Source organism: Pelecanus crispus, chromosome 1 (genome assembly GCF_030463565.1).
Source record: "Pelecanus crispus isolate bPelCri1 chromosome 1, bPelCri1.pri, whole genome shotgun sequence".
In the NCBI taxonomy this organism is placed as follows: domain Eukaryota; kingdom Metazoa; phylum Chordata; class Aves; order Pelecaniformes; family Pelecanidae; genus Pelecanus; species Pelecanus crispus.
Window position 1 is genome coordinate 125,179,423 of NC_134643.1, and position 18,526 is coordinate 125,197,948.

Genomic DNA, 18,526 nt, shown 5'->3' on the forward strand with positions numbered 1-18,526 from the left:
ATTTTATTGCTCTGGATCCCAGAACATTAATTTGGCAAGAAATAAATAACTCCCAGCCTTTCATCTTATCTTTTTGACAGATGTTTCCCCTATATAAAGGGTGGCATAATTGTTTTTGTCAGTGTTATAATTAAAATTGCTATGCAGCTGACATACAGTTTTTAATGGTTTCCCTTAGGATTATAACAGATGTTGCCTTATTAGATCAGGACTCTCCTGAAGTAAGAAATGCCACTGGCATAATCAAGACACTCTCTCAAAGTAGACTGTCACAATTTGCCTGGTAACATATGACCCTAAGGACTGAAATATATCCCACTTTTCTAAGGAGAAAGTTTGCTGAAGAATTTGAAAGAAATACTAGAGAACCTTACTCCAGGGTAACAAGTTGTATGGTCCAGCTTTTGCTGTGGCCAGAAAGAGCTGGAAAATATAGAAGGAGGGAGCTTTGATGACTGCACCACCAACAGCCAAAGAAACTATGGCTTTTTAATGGCAAAAATAATCACAGCTTAGGCGCATGGTAGAGGGTCAGTTGAAATCTGGTGAGGAACTGAGAAGTAGCTGTTACTGGGCTCCTATTACAAGAGAAGTTACAACCATATGACACAAGTGTTAATTTGAAAGGGGAGTTAGTTTAAATAAAGCAAGGTGTAACAGCAAGCTTAAAGAACAGCTTTTTAAGTACAGTTTAGGTCCCTGGTGTTCACTGAAAATCTCGAGAAGTCAAGGGTGGGAGCACCAACAAACTGTGGCTCCAGCTTGTTTTCTCCTTACAGCTGGGCGATTTACTGCTACCAAGGACCGCACCTGCAACCTGTGAGGCGGGCGCTGCGGGACGCAAGCTGCCGTGCCGGTCCCCTGGGCACCCACAGCGGGACGGCTGCCGGACGGACACACCGTGGCTTCTTCCCGACTGGAGCATGCAGCGTGACAGCCAGCACAGAGCCAGGTCTCAAACCAAGACACCGTCAGGACACCACTCCAACGGGCAGCCAGGCCGGGGAGCTGGGAGGCACACACGGATCCCCTCAGCTGGGTGCACCCAAAAGCGTTCAACACCATGTAAAAGAAGTCAGCCGTAGGTAGAGTGGCAAGAGAGTCGGGAAAGTTAGGTGGCTCCAACGAGAGCGGAGCAGAGTAAGAAAAGCAACCCATGCCTCCTGTCTGCCTGTCCACGGAGCCTCTCCAGGCCCTCATAGGGAACTGTCTTTGACGGAAAAAATTTAACAGCAAGTTCCTTTGTATTTTGGTGGCATAAAGCTCCTTGCAACTTTCCAAGGGCTACCAAATTTTTTCAAGGTCTGAGAAACGCCAACTCGGTTTTACTGACTGCGGCGCTCGGCTCTGCAATTCACAAGATGAAAACTGTCGGTACAGCTTTCACATTGCATCTAGTTTATATTAAGAACTCCCCAAAATAATTGTAGAAGATGCGACATGACGTAATCGCTGAATTTCCGCCGTAGCGAGTGTCATAGTTGTCTTATGAAAACGGACTGTTTATACGGGTGCTTGGATTTTATGGGTTAATTCTTCTAATCTTACCAATCTCGAGGACAGGTATTAATTAAATACCCATGGAAAACGTCCAGCATCAATTATCTCCTGTATCGCCAGGGGAAAAAGACAAAACCAAACCCAACCCAACCCAAACCCAACAAACCAAAACCCCAGCAGTCCCTCTCAATGCGCTAAACGCGCCTTCCCCTCTGCCCGCGCCCAGCAGCACCGGGCAGGGAGGGGGCGCCGGGGCCGGGGGAGCGGCCCGACCGTGGGGCAGCCCCCGCGGCCCGGAGGAGACCCGGCCACTCCCGCCGCAGCCGTAGCGACGGCGACGGCGACAACAACAACCGGGGCCGCGGCGGCGGGAGGGGGCCGGGCTTGCGGGGAGGCGGGACCCGCCGCCGCCGCCTCCCCCCGCCCGCTGAAGAGCGCCTGCGAGGGCGGGCGGCGCGGCACAGCACGGCACGGCACGGCACGGCTCGGCTCGGCTCGGCTCGGCTCGGCTCGGCTCGGCTCGGCTCGGTACAGCTCGGCGGCAGCAGCGGCTCGGCCGGCAGCGCCCACGCACCCGCCGCCGGGCACCCGCCTTCCCTCCCGCCCCCCTTCCTCCTCCTCCGGGACTCTCCGCTGGGATCAGCTCGCTGCCGCCGCCGCTGTTGTTGTTGGCCGGCTCTGCCCCATCGAGGATATTTTGGCTCCCGGAGAGGCAGCGGCGCCTCTCTTTTTGGACTGTGTGTGCGGTGCCGGTGCCGCCGCCGAGGGAGGCAGAGGAGCAGGCGAGCGCCGGGCTCGGGGGCCAGGTGAGGCGGGGGTGGCGGCGGGGAGGGGGGCGGCTCGCCGGCGGGTACCGAGCGGCTCCGCGCCGCTCCGCCGCCGGGGGAGGTGGGCGGATCGCGGCGGCTGCCCGGGGAAGCCGGGCATCGCCCCCGGCCCGCCGCCGGGCCCCCGGAGCCACCTCCCCCGGGGGCGATGGCGGGAGCGGGGGCCGGGGTGCGGGCAGACCCCGGCGGCGAAGGGGGCGGCGGGGCCCGGTGGCCGCCCGGGGGGGGACCGGCGGGGCTCAGGCCGGGGGCGGGAGGGGCGCGTTGGAAGCGGCGGCGGACGGGGATGCCTTGTGGAGGCGGCTGCGCGCCCGGGAGGAAAGAGTTAATGGGCAGCGCGCACTCTGGATGTCGTTAGTACTTTAAAGGGACTTAAAAAATGTTGGGCTGTATGATCTCCCCATCTAACTTTTATGTGGGCGAGTGTGTCATATGTGTCAAAAGTCATACCAGCTCTCGGCTATCTCTCTCATCGGTGCTTGGGGAGCCCCGTACTTGCACGGGGAATCGGTGCTCCGACGGCAGGCGGTTGTCTCTTAACCTATTGGTATGCAATTTTTTTAGCCTGAAAAACTTGCTATTTAAAAGCAAAACAACAACGAGATACTCCCTGCCCCCCCCCCCAAAAAAAAAAAAAAAAACCAACCCCAAAAAAACCAAACAAACCCAAACCAAACCTAACAAAAAAACCAGTGGAGATGTGTGGCGGTCACTGGCATGGTTTAGTTCTCCGTGTGGATGATTCCCAGCTGAATCCAGCTGTGGGCAAGCACCTGGCTGTTGCTGAAAAGAAGGTGATCAGAATTCAGGAGTATTAGTTAATAAGTGCCTGATCCTGTTGACCCTGTTCTGGTTCACCCACTCAGCTATGCGGGGGTGTTGAAGAAGGTGTCCTGCCAGTTAAACCAATTATAGCTGGCAAGTAGCAGTCATCAGCATTAGTGGAGGAGTTGGAAGCGAGGCGCAGTCACACCGTGCCATAGCGTCTTTTCTGAACTTAAACAGCAGTTTTCTAAGTCCAGCAGAAAGCCAGCTTTAACCCTTTGTGCCGTGAAAAGCCATACTGCCTTTTCAGCTCCGCTTGTCTTGCGACACCTCTGTGAGGGTTTCAGATCTCGGGGCTGGAAACTTGAGCTGCAGGTGGGGAGAAGGCTGATGTATGATGAGCAAAGGCTGTAGAAATTTGTAGCAACATGAGAGATTTGGTTGGAGGAAGAAAACTGGAGTGTTACAAAACGTGCTGAAGATCTTCGTGTATTATTAGACCGGAGCTGGTTGTCTGGCTTTCCATAAGCTGCGTAGTGCACAGGCAAGGCCACAGAACAAACGAGCAGCCTAGTGTGGAGAAACAGTGACTTGGGTTAATGAGCAATGCAATGTAATGAAGACTTCGTATAAGCCTTTTGTCCTAGGACCCTAAACATTTCTAAAGAAACAAACAAACAAAAAACACCCCAGGAAAGAGAGAATCCCAGCCCTTTTAAGTCAATGGGGAAGTTCCTAACAGGATTCATGTAGAGGCCAGAATTGCACCTGAAAGTGTCAGAAATCTTATTTGTAGTCTTAACTGGGGATCAGACCTAAACTTACTGAAAATATGTGTAATGTTTTCACAAGTACTTTCCGATTGGTAAGGCTTACAGCTAGTTAGCCCTAGACAACAGAGCAGATTTCAAAGGCAAAACAAAGGGTGTTAGAAATTGCCATATACTTTTTTAATAGCCCAGCCGAATGCAAGGATAAACAGTTGTTTAAACTGTGGCAAATGAAAAGATTAGGATGCTTGCTGAGTGAGACTCGTGCTGCGTAAAATTCTTTGCTGCTCAATGAGATGTGTAATTTAGATCAAATATTTGCACATGCTATTTGAGGTAAAAAACATCATTCAGTAGATTGCACTTTTGGGTAACATTAATGAAGTGTAAGTTGAATATTCCCTTCATAGTCAGTTGATTTATTTTATTTCAATGATAAGCGCCATACGTCTGGTAACAGTCAAGTTGAAATGGGCCTTTCAGGTTAAGGACCCTTGGGTTTTTTGGTGGTTTGTTTTTTTTGTTTTTTTTTTAATTTTAGTGATCAACTATATAAGAGGATGAAAGGGTTCCTTGCCTTTGGCTGTTGGATGTTTTTATTTTCCTCTTCACTTATATGGATGGCTTTTGAATATGTTGTCATTTTAACAGGCTGGGCTTATTTTGTTAAGCTCCTAATTTGCTATCTTTTTCTGAGTTTAAGATTGTATTTTGATTTCTCCTTGTGTTAACATGGCTAACGAGAGAACTTCCTTGTAATAAGTGAACACAGTTTTGTGGAAATATTAATAGTGTCCTATGTGACTATTTAAATGCAAAAGCACGTTTTCAGACAGTTTCTGTGGAGCAAGAGAATTTAGCCCAATGCTGTGAAAAAGGAGAAGGAAAACTCTTAGGAGACAACTTGCTGCAGTGCAGTCTGATAAGGTATCGTTCACCGACACCCGAAATACAGCATCATGATAAACCTGAACAATGGCCATGAAACTGGCTTTATTCCTTATGTTTGATCTCTCCCATAGGTCAGTAAAAGGATATGAATCTTATCACTCTTTTCCTTAAGTGATATATAGGAGAACAAGTTATACAGGCCTCGCATAACTCTGTTCCTGGGAATACGGTCAATATGATATAGCTTTGACTTCAATAGTATGAACGTATTGATGATGGTCCCATCATCAACTCTATAAAAAGGGTCTTCTACTGCATGAAACCTTTTCAGTTAAAACTTAGGCCCTCTAAAGCTTTATAAATATGCTAATCCCATGTTTACAAAATGTCCAAGATAACATGGTTTGCCTAGTAAAGGAGGCAGGTTGCTAATGCCAGGTATTGGCTTCAATGAATATTCATAAAAGGGTGAAAGGGGTGAATGTTGGTAGGTGAAGGTGTATCACGGTGAGCGCTCTGTTGCTTCTCTTCCTTCCTTTGAAAGCCAAAGTCCAAAGTGAATCATGGCATGTGAGCAGGAATGTAGTAAGCAAAAATAACACAAAACTGAATGTTTAAGATAATGGGTGAAAGTTGGAAAATATCTCAAAGTGATAGATACTTGATTGACAAAGGACTTCTGTAGGCTTTTCAGACTAACAGAATAAGGTACGAAGAGCCCTCACATTGGGTATCGGAAGCTAATCATCCTCTCATTCACTTGTTTCGTGAAACTTTAACACCAGTGATGCCTGTGAAAGGTCTTCCAGTTAAAAAGCTGCTTAAGCAATAGGGGAATTGTGCCGTGTGTGGTCAGGGTGTGAGCAATGAGAAGGAAAGCTTTCCCTGGATGTCATTCCGAGAGCTGTTCTGTAAACTGTACTGAAGCAGTGAGATACATCTGTTAACATGCTTGCTTCCTCAGTAGCAACTTTTCATGTGACCCCTCTCATTTTTCAGATGAGTGATTTTGGGATCAGGAACATGGATCAAGTAGCTCCTGTGTCTAACATGTACAGAGGAATGCTCAAGGTGAGTACTCTTGAGCTGTCACCTTCTAAACCCAAACGGAGTATCTCCCAGCTAATGCATTTATTGTGTTCTTATTAATGCTAACACAGGAATTGTATAATCATGCCAAGGTGAACACAGATATTCAGGTTTTAACTACTTACTTGTAACCTCTAATCTTCTTCTAGAGTATTCCTGCTGAGTTCAGTAGAGATGTGAAAAGCAGAACTGAAATAGGAAGATGTAAATCTTGCACCCCCAACCGTCTCCCCCAAGGAGGCTCCCTCCCTCCATCCTCCAAATCCTAAGAACTTGAAAATAAGAGGTAGACAAGAACTGAGCTCAAATTTGTTGGAGTTGGTGGAACTTTTGCTTAAAGAAAGGCTACAGGATTGGCAGTAGGGGTTGTCTTTCTATCTTTAACTTGATGAGACTGGCAGAGGGCTGTTCTGATATGACTGGTTAGGTCTGATTCATTCAAGAGCATTATTAAAAAAAAAAAAAAAAAGTAGGCTATTAACTTACTACATGCAACTATGTGAAATGGAAGTCCAATACATTGTAAGAAACCAAAGGTAGTTACATTTAATATATTTTTATCTCTAGATAGACTATGTCTGTTACGTTGTTTTGAAAGGAACTTACAAACCGAGGACAAATGAGAAGTAGACCATAAAGACTCAGTCTTTAAGGGCTTCCCTCCTCCCCATTCATGCAAGTTACTTTTTAATCCCAGCATCAATTTTTTTCTACAGCATTGATTAATGTAAACCAGATAAAGGTTAGGAAGACACTTTCTGCTCTCATTAACTTTGAGGAATGTCCATGTTTTGAAGAATCAGTTAGTGCAACTCTGGTATGCTAACTTCTCTGACATTTTATGTCCCCTCTTAGCTTTCTCTCCTGCCCACAACAAAATCCACAAAAGATCCCCCAACTTAATAGCTGTGTGCTCTGTAACACAGTGGTTGTTCTAAGCAGTTATTCAGTATTCAGTTGTCATATAATTAAGTCAAAATAGAGACCTGTATTCTACTGTTTTGTAGCTGTTCACATTTTATTTTGTTCTGTAATAATTACATATGTTGAAAAGCTAAATAAAATGGTTGCATAACTGATAGGGCAGGCAGAACTTATCCTATGTTGTGTTTTTCCCCTTTTACTACTATTAAATCAAGAACCTGCTTAAACATTAATTTTCTCCTTTTTGAAGTATGAAACTGGCGTGGTATGGATTTTACTCATTCACATGCCACAGCATTTTTTCCAGTGACTCAGGAAAAGGGTCAGCTATTTACATAAAACGCAGGAGTTTCCAGGTTGTGTTGAAAGAACTTGCCCTTTCTTTTGAGTACTAGTGATGAGTTAATCTAGTAATGTGTAAAGAATCTTTTACTAGCAGATTTGGCAATTGTTATAAACTTGTTTCATTCGGATGTGAGCCTTTTCACGGGTCAGCTTTGACTCTAGTTGGGGGGGTACCTGAACCAACTGTATGCAATTTGTCTCCTCTGGCCAGTGCTCGGTGGAGATTTCTGAACCCAGTAAACTGAGGCATTATATTGTTTACTTTACCAGCTTTTTCTTCTGTGGAGTGTGTGCTTTCATAATGTATGTACTAGCATGCATTGCAGCTTGTTATAAAATACAACTAAAAAATTACGGTTCCTTTTTTTCCTCACTAGGGTTAATGTAATTTGGGGAGGGGGATGACACATGGCGCATAAAAGGCACCTGGTGCAAAAAGACTCCAAGCCACTTGAAACTCTGTGGTGACATAAAATGGAAAGTTAGGGAATGTGAGGAAATACTAATACTCATTTGCTATTCCAGAAACATAGTTCAGGTTGCTTTTGCATTGCATATGAATAGTGCCCTGAAAAACCTTTGCCTTGTCCTCAGCTAAATCCTCTACCTTGGCATAAGCTGGCAGACCAGTGGATGCCTAAAACAAATAAGCATTTGCAAGTTGCCTTTGCTTCCAACTGCAGTAGCTGCCATGAGCAAGCTGTAGCTTTCCAGAACAATGCTCTGTCCTCAGGTGCTTTTAAAAATCTCAGTGGCAACTTCTATCCATCCGTGCCTCTAGGTATTACAGATACGGTTTCCTTGTGACTAACGGGCAAGTTGCACAAGTTGTTTTTAAAGTTATTTCCTCCGCTGTTAACATTCCCTCTGCCCCCCCCGAAGACTAATGTGGCTGGGGGATCTAGTAACAGTACTAGTATTTCTAGCATACACAGTTGACACAAGTCAAGTTTGAAAGAAGTTAGGTTTTCAAAATATAACAATATGTATTGAATGTTGCCGACGTGTCAGTAGAATCCACTTTTATCTGGAACATTTTTAACAGTCCTGTTTACCTCTTTCTGTATAATGAAACTAGCAGTGTTTCGCTGAGCATCTGAGCACTTGAAAGACTGCAAAATGTGGTAGCTGGCAAATCCAGTAACTCAGAAGTATGAAAGTCACAGTAAAGGAGTAACATCTTTCCTCAAGTCCTGTAAAGCTGGCTGTATAGCTTTAAGTGATGTGGTTCAGATTAAATTTTTCCTTTAGAAAAAAACAAAAAAGCTGCATAAATCTACTGTAGGTCTTGCACTGGCAGTTGTTTTTCCATAACTTACTGATCCTGCCTTTGCCATCAAGTACTCATCAAGTGGACAGTCAATTTAAGGGAGTCAGGAAATAAGGATTTCTTTAAAATATACCTGGAAATAAATATATATATACACACACTCATGCATTCTCTATTGTTAAAAGCCTCAATTACAGGAAAACTAAGAATATCCTTACTTGGCTTTACTGTAAGCTGCAGAACATGCCACCCACCTAGCACTATGGTCTGAAAGTTAGTTGTTTTGTATCATGTATGAGAAGCTATACTATCGTTGTGTTTATATTTCAAAGGCATGAGTTGGCTGATTCAAGATAGTGGTTGTGCATGATCTCCAAATCTAGGAAGCCTGACCCAGCCACTTCCTAGCAATGAAGTTGACAGTACTCTAGCAAAATGCTTACGTTGTTTCTCATTTATTCTGTTGCTTTGCAGCGTCAGCCAGCATTTGACACCTTTGATAGCTCAAACTCTCTCTTTGCTGGATATTTTTTCTCACTAAATGAAGATCAGACGCTTCAAGAAGTGCCAACAGGATTTGATTCTACTTCTTACGGTAACTCTTCACTTTGTTCCTTAGTCCAGTCAGCAGATCAGAAAGAAATTTGTGGGGTCTAACTAACATTTCATGGCTATACTCTTACAAGTGCAACCTGGATTTCTCTAAAAAGAAGTGTTTTAGCACACAGACTTCTGTGTGCAGGCTGGATTTTGTCAATGTGAGTTGCTCTGTGGATAGTTGCTGGTCTCTGTACTGAAAAGAATGGGAACTGGGATTCAGTAGCCTAATAGACTGACTGTCCATAGAAGAAGCCTTAGTAGGTATTAAAGCAGAGCTGAGAGTTTAAAAATGAAAAAAAAAAAAAAAAAAAGTTTTATGTGTATTTGAATTTGCAACATCTCAACAATAATTAAATGCAGGTGTTCTGCAAGCTCCTTTCTTGACCCTCTGGTGTTAAATCCCAGTACATTTTACTCCATACCTTAAAAAACAGGGGTAGGGATGTTTACAGATTTTTTTTTTTCTTTTCTTTTGTGTAGGATAGTAGCTACCAAGACTTCTCTACAAATCCTTGCCTAAAATCCCTGACAAAACAGGGAGTTTTGTCCAAAATGTAGATATTTTACCTGATGCTGCCTTTATCTCCCCTTAGGGAAGGGGAAAATCCCTCAAACCTCTGAAAACCACCAGTCCTTTGTTCTAATGTGATTCTAATCAGTCACCTGCTCTGGTCAGCAAAGCAAGTCCTAGCAGATACTGAGGATGGGTGTGGTAAAACCAGAAGTTAAGCACAGGCTGGTAATGAGCTCCACTTGCTGGGTCAAGTGGAGCCTGTAGATAGTCTAGGAGAACAAGAAGAGCCACGCAGCTTCATGAACTGACTTGGAGTCTGCCAAGTTCATCGCCTTTATATACCCTGCCACCGTTACGTGCCTCTAACACAGCAGAGCTCCTTCAAATGCAACCTGTGAGTTATGAGAGGCTCCCAAATGTTCAGGGATGCAGTAGCGAGTTGGTTGTCTTCAGATTACCCCTAGCTTAATGACACCAGTCACAAACAAAGTATCAGTAAAAGTTTTCCTAATCTGAAACATCTAGGCAGTGTGGTTGGCTTTCTTCAATTTAGAAGTTCTTTCAGAGAAAAATGAGGCATCTTCTGGTGAAAATTGCCCAATAAGAAGGGCTGAGTAGAAGCCAAATTTGTCCTTAAAATGGAATCTACCTGCAAATTTAAGAATCGGTTAAGCAGATTAGTAATTTATACTGGCATAGGATGATGCTGACTTTGGATTTTGTTGCATTATTTAGACACTGAATATCAGCTTGTTACCAGTCACACTTGTTTGATTCAGGCGCTAGAATAATCTATCGCACCATGTACTTGGGTGATTGAGAGATGCATGGGAAGGTCTGAAACACAGTCCATTGGAAGGCAGTGTTAAATTGTGCAAGCTGGTTCTTCACAACCCCACTATGAGTTACTTAGCTCTCAAACTAAGTGAAGACTGTCTGGAGTTATAAGGAAGCCTGAGGTCAAACTATAGGTGACAAATAGGAATAAGCAGTCTCATATTACTTTTTTTTTTTTTTCCCAAAAAAAAAAGAAATAGTAAAGTTTCCCTGCAACAAAGGTTCTTTATGTAACTACTAAGAGTAAATGAGGATCTATATCATGGAAAGCCACAAAGTTTTAATTTAGAGTGATGCAATTTTATCAAACCAGTAGCACAGAGATTTGGATATTGATGTATTGCTATATTAGAAAATGGATCTATGCTGTTTGTTTCTGAATTTAAAATGCCTAGTTTCTAGCATCCTTTTCTTACTCTTCAAATAGCACAGCAAAAAACTGTCACTCCTTTCACTGGCCTAAAAGTTAATGTATCTCCTTTTTCCCCTCCACCCCTTCTCTTTTTTGTAGAGTCAAACAACTGTGAATTGCCTCTGTTAACCCCGTGCAGTAAGGCTGTGATGAGTCAGGCCTTGAAAGATACTTTCAGTGGTTTCACAAAGGAACAGTGTCGGCTGGGTATCCCAAATAGTAAGTGTTTTCTATTTATAAGTTCTTTTTTTTTTAATGCTAAGGAGGAGGCTGAATAGCGGCTCTTTCAAAAGAGAAAGAATGATGTCAGTAGGAAATACAAGAATGGATCCTATGTGAATCTGGCACAACTTGACTTGGAAAGAGCAGACTTGCTGATATTAAAAATGGGTGCATGGAGAGCTCATGCTTTGGCAGCATAAGAGAGAATCAAGTAAGTCGAGGACATCTCTGGTTACAAGTGAATGCAGAAGGAAAATAAAGGACTGGGGGTATTTTGTTTTGGTTTTTTTTTTTTAAATTCAAGAATACACTCATTCTGAATTCATTCAGAATTAAGTAACTTGGGTAAATAATTTTTTTCATTCACTGCCTTCTAATGAAGATTATTTGACAAAGATCAGGAGTTATCTCTAAATGCTGGATACCTTCTGTCTTGTAGATCCCTGGCTGTGGACTGAACAGCAAGTTTGCCAGTGGCTTTCGTGGGCTACCAATGAGTTTAGCTTGGCAAATGTGAACTTCCATCAGTTTCTTATGAGTGGCCAAGACTTGTGCAACCTAGGCAAGGAGCGTTTCCTGGAACTGGCACCTGACTATGTTGGTGATATTCTGTGGGAACACCTGGAACAAATGATCAAAGGTAGTTACAGAGCCAGAAAGAGCTTTTGTTTTAAGGCTCTTCTAATAGAAATAGAAATGGGACCCTTTCAACACTTGTTTCACTATAAAGGGCTTTTATTATATACAAAAACTCCAAAATGAACTTTAAAACTTTGTTAATAAAAGCATTGTCAGAACTATTAGTACATCCTTGGTATGCAAAGCACAGATGCAGATATCTGCAGAAATCATTCTGTGTTCAGGCTGAATACCTATTGCGGTCAGGTGTTATTTGGAATAATAATTGAAATAAATGAGATTAGGTTAAGGCTACTATAATACCCCATTAAAAAAAAATTAACCAAGAGTTGGACAAAATTTGTTCACTTCTTATTACAGGTTTGGGGGTTTGTTCCTTTAATGTATTGTTTTGAGGTAATTCAGTGAATGAATGTAAAGAAGTCAAAGGCGCCTAGAGGTGTCTGAGGTGGACCCTGATGGTATTGCTAGAACCTTACATGTGGTGCCCTGTGAGTTCCATTGGGTTTGGAGTGTAACATTTAGTAGCTGCATATAGTAAAGACTTGGACCTTAAAACACACTGCAATTATTGTTGTTTCTAAGTTTTGTGTTAAAATTCAATTGGTATAATGGTTTTCAAGCCTGATAGAAGTTGGTTAGGTTTTTTGGTGTGGGGTTTGTGTTTTGGTTTTTTTTTTTGTTCCAAGAGAGAGAACGCAATGCAGTGTGTTAGCGAAAAATTTATGTGAATGATGACCTCAAAATACTCAAGAGAGTCAGAAGCTTTTTGTGGCATAAAGGTTAGATCTTTAAACCTATAAAACCAAATTTTCTTTTTTTTTTTTTTTTTTTCTTCTCTCCCTAGACAGCCAAGAGAAAACGCAGGATCAATATGTGGAGAACTCTCATCTCACCTCAGTTCCTCACTGGGTCAATAATAATTCCTTAAGTAAGTATTTTAACAAATTTGACATTTTACATCTCTCGGTTTATTCTATGTATGTCACAATCCCAGTTTAAAAACAAAAAAAGCCAGCAGAATAGTTACTGTGCTTGAGGAGAACACTTGACTTCAATTTCTACAGCCTTCTTTCCTAGTATTCTTTAATTGCCATTAATTCATGTCAGAAATCTTTTGAAGAGCAAAGGCTTTGAACAAATCAAATTTCCTCTTGGTATACCAAAACCTACATCTGTGGAGCAGAATGACCACTCCCACCTCTAGCAAACTGAGTCAAAAACTAGCATCACTGGGGAGCAGCAAGAGTTATGTTTAGGCCTTTTTGAAGACTCTGGATGCGTAATAGAGCTTTGAAAGTGTGTGGGATGCAGTGCTAGCTCCCTCAGATTGTTTGATTGGTGTTGTATTTCATTCTACCACAGTCAATCTCCATCTCAACCTTATTACACCACTTAACAATGAGGGCCTTACTCAAAACCACTTAAGCTGCTCCAGCTTTTTCTGTAGCCCTGTAGTTTCCTTGAAGAACAAACAATAGACATATTTGTGGTGGGCAAATTATAGAGGGAGATTTACAGAATCTGATTTGGAGCCCAGTAGATGGGGATCTTCTCACCGACTTCAGTAGCCTTTCCTGTAGGTCTGCAGCATCTATCACTCTCTTAGATTTCCCCCCCCCATGGGAAAATTATGGCACAACTGTAGTGAGGTGCTGGAGGTGTATTAGTCTGTTTAAGGGTCTGCAGGGAAAATCACCTAATTAATTCTTTTATTTCTTTCTTCAGCTGTTAATGTAGATCAGAACTCCTATGGTATGCAAATGCCTGGCTACCCTAAAGCCCTCGGTTATCCCAAACCCAGTCTCCTGACTGACATCTGTCAGACTTCCACAGGACCGAATCTCCTCAATCCAGAACAAGAGTTTCCATTGTTCCCTAAAACTCAAGCAGATGCTGTTGGTGTGAACTACTGTGCAGTAAATCAAGATTTCCCAAGAAGCAATCTGAACTTGCTGATAGATAATTCTGGTGAGTCATTATCTGCATGATAACCATGGGTTGATGGCCATATTCTATATGTCTTTTCCTCCTATATACAAGCTAGATTGAGGGGGAGAAAAAAAAAACCTAACACTTTTCTCTTTTTTTTTTTTTTTTGTTTGTTTGTTTTATAAAGGTAAGCTTAGAGAACATGAATCTAGCGACAGTGGTGCAGAAAGTTATGAAAGCTCAGATTCAATGCTACAGTCCTGGAACAGCCAGTCATCATTAGTGGATTTACAGCGTGTGCCATCTTATGAGAGTTTTGAAGATGACTGTAGCCAGTCCTTGTGTCTGAGCAAACCTACAATGTCTTTCAAAGACTATATTCAAGAACGAAGTGATCCTGTAGAGCAAGGGAAACCAGTTATACCAGCAGCAATTCTAGCTGGCTTTACTGGTAAGTAGTGAAGCAAAATGGTCACTCCTCTTATGTAACATCAATATTCTCTATAAACATGTACCATGGTGATAAAATTGTATAGTTGTAAGGTATGCCTTACAAATTAGAGACCACTACTCATGAAGAGTTTCAATTTTAAATGTTATTAAAGTCTCATAGGACTATCCATCTAAAGCAAGAACAGGCAGGTACATCAGAACATGTAAAAATCAAATGCACTTTTTGATGTGTTTGAAATAGAGGGAAACTTGGACAAAATCTCCCACACCTGGGAGTTTCCTCAGGTGTTGGCATGCCTGTTAAGGCCTTGTTCCTGTAGTCCTTGCTGAAATTGTTTTTTCCTCTAGAACGCTGGCCAAGCCAAGGACTGCAGGACAAGCCCTGGAGCTTAAAATATAGCTGATGGGAGGTGGGAGTGAGGGCTAAGAGATCCATATGAAAGGGAAAGACATAGCTTGTGTCAAATCCTGTGTTTCCATTGAAAAGTTGACTTGTTTTAATTTTAACATGTTTAGGAGCAGATTTGTGTTATGGAGGAAAAATCTTAGGTTTCTTTCTGATATTAAAAAAAAAAAAAAGTAAATCAGAGTAATTACAAGATCTGTCCTGTGACACAAGTATGGTCACATACATCGGCTGTGGTAAGAGCTTGCAAAAGTATTAATTGTGGCTTCTCCCCACCCCCTCTCTCTCAACAGGCAGTGGACCTATACAGCTATGGCAGTTCCTTCTGGAGTTACTGACTGACAAGTCCTGTCAGTCATTCATTAGTTGGACTGGAGATGGATGGGAATTTAAACTTGCTGACCCAGATGAGGTATGTGGCTAATTGTGATGAACAAAAAGCTTTAGGGTCTGATCCACCGTCTGTGGGCCTAGTCTTGAATATAAAGCATTTACACGATCAGACACTTGCTGAAATCTCTTTATCTGCAAATGCTTTATTGCACAGTCAGGATTACTGTGGGATGTTCCCCCCTCTCCTCCCACTTAGGGTTATTGGCATTTGCTTGTACTTAGGAGAACATGTGGCATAGCTCAAAACTTAAAGGTAGTATACAAAGTTAGTTCTTTTGACAGTGTAATACTGTAGATTAGCTTACTGGATGTAGTTGAATTAATAATGCCTGGGATTTCACAAAGGCGTGGGGAAAATGCACTCTGTGTATTGCTGTCCTTTTAGATGCACAGCAAATATGGTAGTGCTGCTTTTGAAATATTTTGAGAACTTACAGCTTTAGTCATTAAAAATAAATAGAATGCATTTTCATTTTCTGACACTGTTATCAGTAGGAAAGTTGTTGTATTAAAAGACGTGATATCAAGTCCACTGAAACTTTTATTTAAAAAAAAAAGAGAGGGGGAGGGAAAATCACTAACTCCAAGGAACTTCATATCATTCAACTTCCAGTTAAAGAGCTGTCCCATGCTGCTCAATAGCAAATTAATGGTTAAATGGTCTCTTCTTGACAGAGGAGACTGTTTCCCATAAACTTGATCCCCTTAAACATGTTTTAGCCCATCCAGTACAAATAGGTATCCTTTTCGCTGGTATTTGCTATCAGCCACTTTCTCCTGAAGCTGCTGCCACCAATTGTCTCAGAGCACGTTCAGTTGTGGGGTCTGTCACTAACTCTTCCCTTATCTGAGTTTGGGACATCCAAAGCAAATAAAATACTCTGAGAAAGGGTTTTAATAACTGTGTATTTATCAGCCACTGACTAGAAGAACATGACTTGAATAAACCTTTTGCATTTTGCTTTCTTTTTGGACTGACAGGTGGCACGAAGGTGGGGAAGGAGGAAAAACAAGCCGAAAATGAACTATGAGAAGCTGAGCCGAGGCCTACGCTACTATTACGACAAGAACATCATCCACAAGACTTCAGGGAAACGCTACGTGTATCGCTTTGTGTGCGACCTGCAGAACCTGCTGGGGTACACGCCGGAGGAGCTGCATGCGATGCTGGGGGTGCAGCCTGACACGGAGGACTGAGCCCGAGGATGTGATGCTGCAGGGGTGAAGATCACATGTTGGGACTGTGTCTGGGAACCGTCTGCAGTCAGTTCTTCTGGCTGTTCAGATGGGTGCAACTGTTGGGAAATAAGGACCTTAACCGATTTTGTAACCAAGGAGAGCTGGAAGGAAGTGGCCTTATTTCATCAGTGGCTTTGGGTGTTGCCGTGTCAGGCACTTGAGCAGCACAGAAGTCAGCACAGACCCTAGCTCTGTCATGAAGACATGGAAATGCTCTCAGGTTAAGCATTTCGAATACCTGTACTGCCGTATAAAGTGTTTTGGCTACTTACGCTGCCATATAATAATGGGTTGGCTTTAAAACCAAAGGTTGGATGAGAAACCAGTGATGCAGCAGAACTATTGCTCAGATATTTTAAAATACCATCGTCCTTGCTTACATCTTATATCATGCAATTTATTTAAAAAACCAAACTAACTAATTTATTTTAAATGAGCAGTAAGGAGAATCGATATTAGTTTTGCTCTAAAGCACGTTTAGTATTATTGTAACTCCTCCAGAAATGTGCTGCATAGGTACATAAACACTCTGGGTCCAAACCAGATGTAGCAACTGTTAACAAAAAAAAAAAAGACCCTTTAAGGAAGGGAAGGAGAATCATACCATTTCAATATTCTGTTTGTATATATTCTGTGATTCTTTTTGAAACTCTGTAAGGTTCCTATTTAATAGATACTGTATAGTGTAAATTAAACTAATTGTGTGTGTGGTTTCAAATAGGGCGAATGTAAACTTATCAAATGGTGGTTTTTTTTATGTTTGTCTAGGATATACAACCTTCTGCAAATATTTAATTGGCCTGAGACAACATAAGTGCTCAGTATGCATGCATATGGTATGCCTATGATATGAAATGGGGGGGGCGGGGAGGGAGGGCTGGCTCAGTATTTTGCCAAGACTGAAGCTGGCAATTCTTTGTGCATTTTGGCATTTTTACAAGAAACTAATGTTATATTCTGGGACGTAAAGGGCCTGTTTGTGGTTTCTTCTGTAACTGAAAATGAAAATATTAATATGGATAAAATTACCTTTTTTTCCTTTATAAATGGCATATGTTTTTCAACCTCTATGCATGTCCTTTTAAAAAAAAAATTTATATACAAGCCTTATTTTTTCAGTTGACTTGTCTCTTCTTCCTGCAATTTATCCTGTATGATTAAAATATGAATTCTATTTTTGGAAATAACTGTGACTCCTTTTCAAAGATCAGGAGGGATTTATGTAGCAGCTATTTTTACTGCAAAAAAAAAATTCACTGGAAAAATGTACTTTGTAAGAAAGCTTTATTTTTTATCTGAGCTTGATGTACATTTAAATGTGTTGTACAGTGTGAGAGGTTTAAAAATGAGTCTTTATTAAAACCTCTTGAACAAGAAAATAGTGCATGTGCTTTCTAATTTGGAAAGTTTCAGAGGAGTTCCTTTTTTGTTTATTTGTTGGTTCAACTCTTGTCCATCCTACCACCACCTCTACAGGATAAAAACAAACCAAAAAACACAAATCAGCCAGATTATGGGGGTAGGGACCTTGCTGGAGAAAATTCTGCAAGAGTGCATAGGCTGATGGTCTTGAACCAAGCTAATTGTATGCAAGCACTCTGTGTTTAGATATAAATTCAAGTTAATGCCTTTGTACTGTGCCTCTGAGAGAAAACCTAGCAGTTTCTGTACGGTGGTGTGAATCAGTGTGTAAACTGAGGGGTAAATATATGGAAGAACAGAGGCATGTTAAGACTACTTAAGCTTAAACTGTTCCTGATCCTATCCTGTACAAAGGAAGCCTACTGTTCTAACTGTCTTTAGCTCATACTCTTCTCCATCCCTCCATCCTGCAGAAAAGCAGGAAATACGGAAACACTTGCTCTTAAGCATGTATTTAAAAAGTAGAAAATGTAGTTATTAAAAAAAAATGGTGCTTCCCCTAGGCTTCTTGATCTTTCTTTCTACCAAACTGTGGCCATGTCTTGATCTTGCTTGCATTGTAGTCACCCTGGTTTAGCAGCATGTTAAAAATTCAGAGAAAAAGGATGGGTTTTTTTTCTGAGAATGTGCCTTTCTAAATGGATGGAGCTGAAAGGGTAGGCGTGCGTCTTGCAGCATAGCCCTGCCCTTCTCTGAACATTTGCAGACACTGTCCTTCAGCTTTACTTTTCATTGTCCCTGTGAAGGAAAAGAAGCCTCCCCCATCCTTCCTCCCTTCACGTCAGCCACTGCTGCAGGCCTGCATGCATCTCAGTGGGTGCTGGCCCACAGACTGGTCTCACACTAATGAGGAGGTAAGGGCATAGAGAGAGCTGCAATCCCCTGAGCTGAGCCAGAACCTGACAGAAAGAAAAAGAATGAACCCTCAAATCAACAAGTCTTCCTGGGCTTTGGGTAACACTCTTAAAAAGGTAGTGCTACATTTTACCAACTTAAATGGCGTGCCTTTGAGCTGTGACCCTAACAAGGGGAGATACGTTATTTTGCAAGAAATAACGTATGGTCTGTCACTATTC

The 18,526-nt window shown here is 42.2% G+C and overlaps 1 protein-coding gene across 2 annotated transcripts; it reads left to right on the forward strand.

Annotated features, from left to right (window-relative positions):
- The first annotated feature begins 2,283 nt into the window (after window positions 1-2,283).
- On the forward strand, window positions 2,284-16,879 carry ETS2 (ETS proto-oncogene 2, transcription factor). 2 transcript variants are annotated; one of them, XM_075712887.1, is made up of 10 exons: window positions 2,284-2,306; window positions 5,753-5,824; window positions 8,856-8,976; window positions 10,844-10,963; window positions 11,406-11,606; window positions 12,453-12,536; window positions 13,334-13,576; window positions 13,725-13,988; window positions 14,690-14,808; window positions 15,771-16,879. In XM_075712887.1, the coding sequence occupies exons 2-10, from the start codon at window positions 5,753-5,755 to the stop codon at window positions 15,984-15,986; spliced, it is 1,440 nt and encodes a 479-aa protein (XP_075569002.1). In that variant the 5' UTR covers window positions 2,284-2,306; the 3' UTR covers window positions 15,987-16,879. The 2 variants fall into 2 exon arrangements, with proteins under 2 accessions (XP_075569002.1, XP_075569009.1); XM_075712894.1 differs by lacking the exon at window positions 2,284-2,306 and adding an exon at window positions 2,865-2,874.
- Window positions 16,880-18,526: the final 1,647 nt, after the last annotated feature.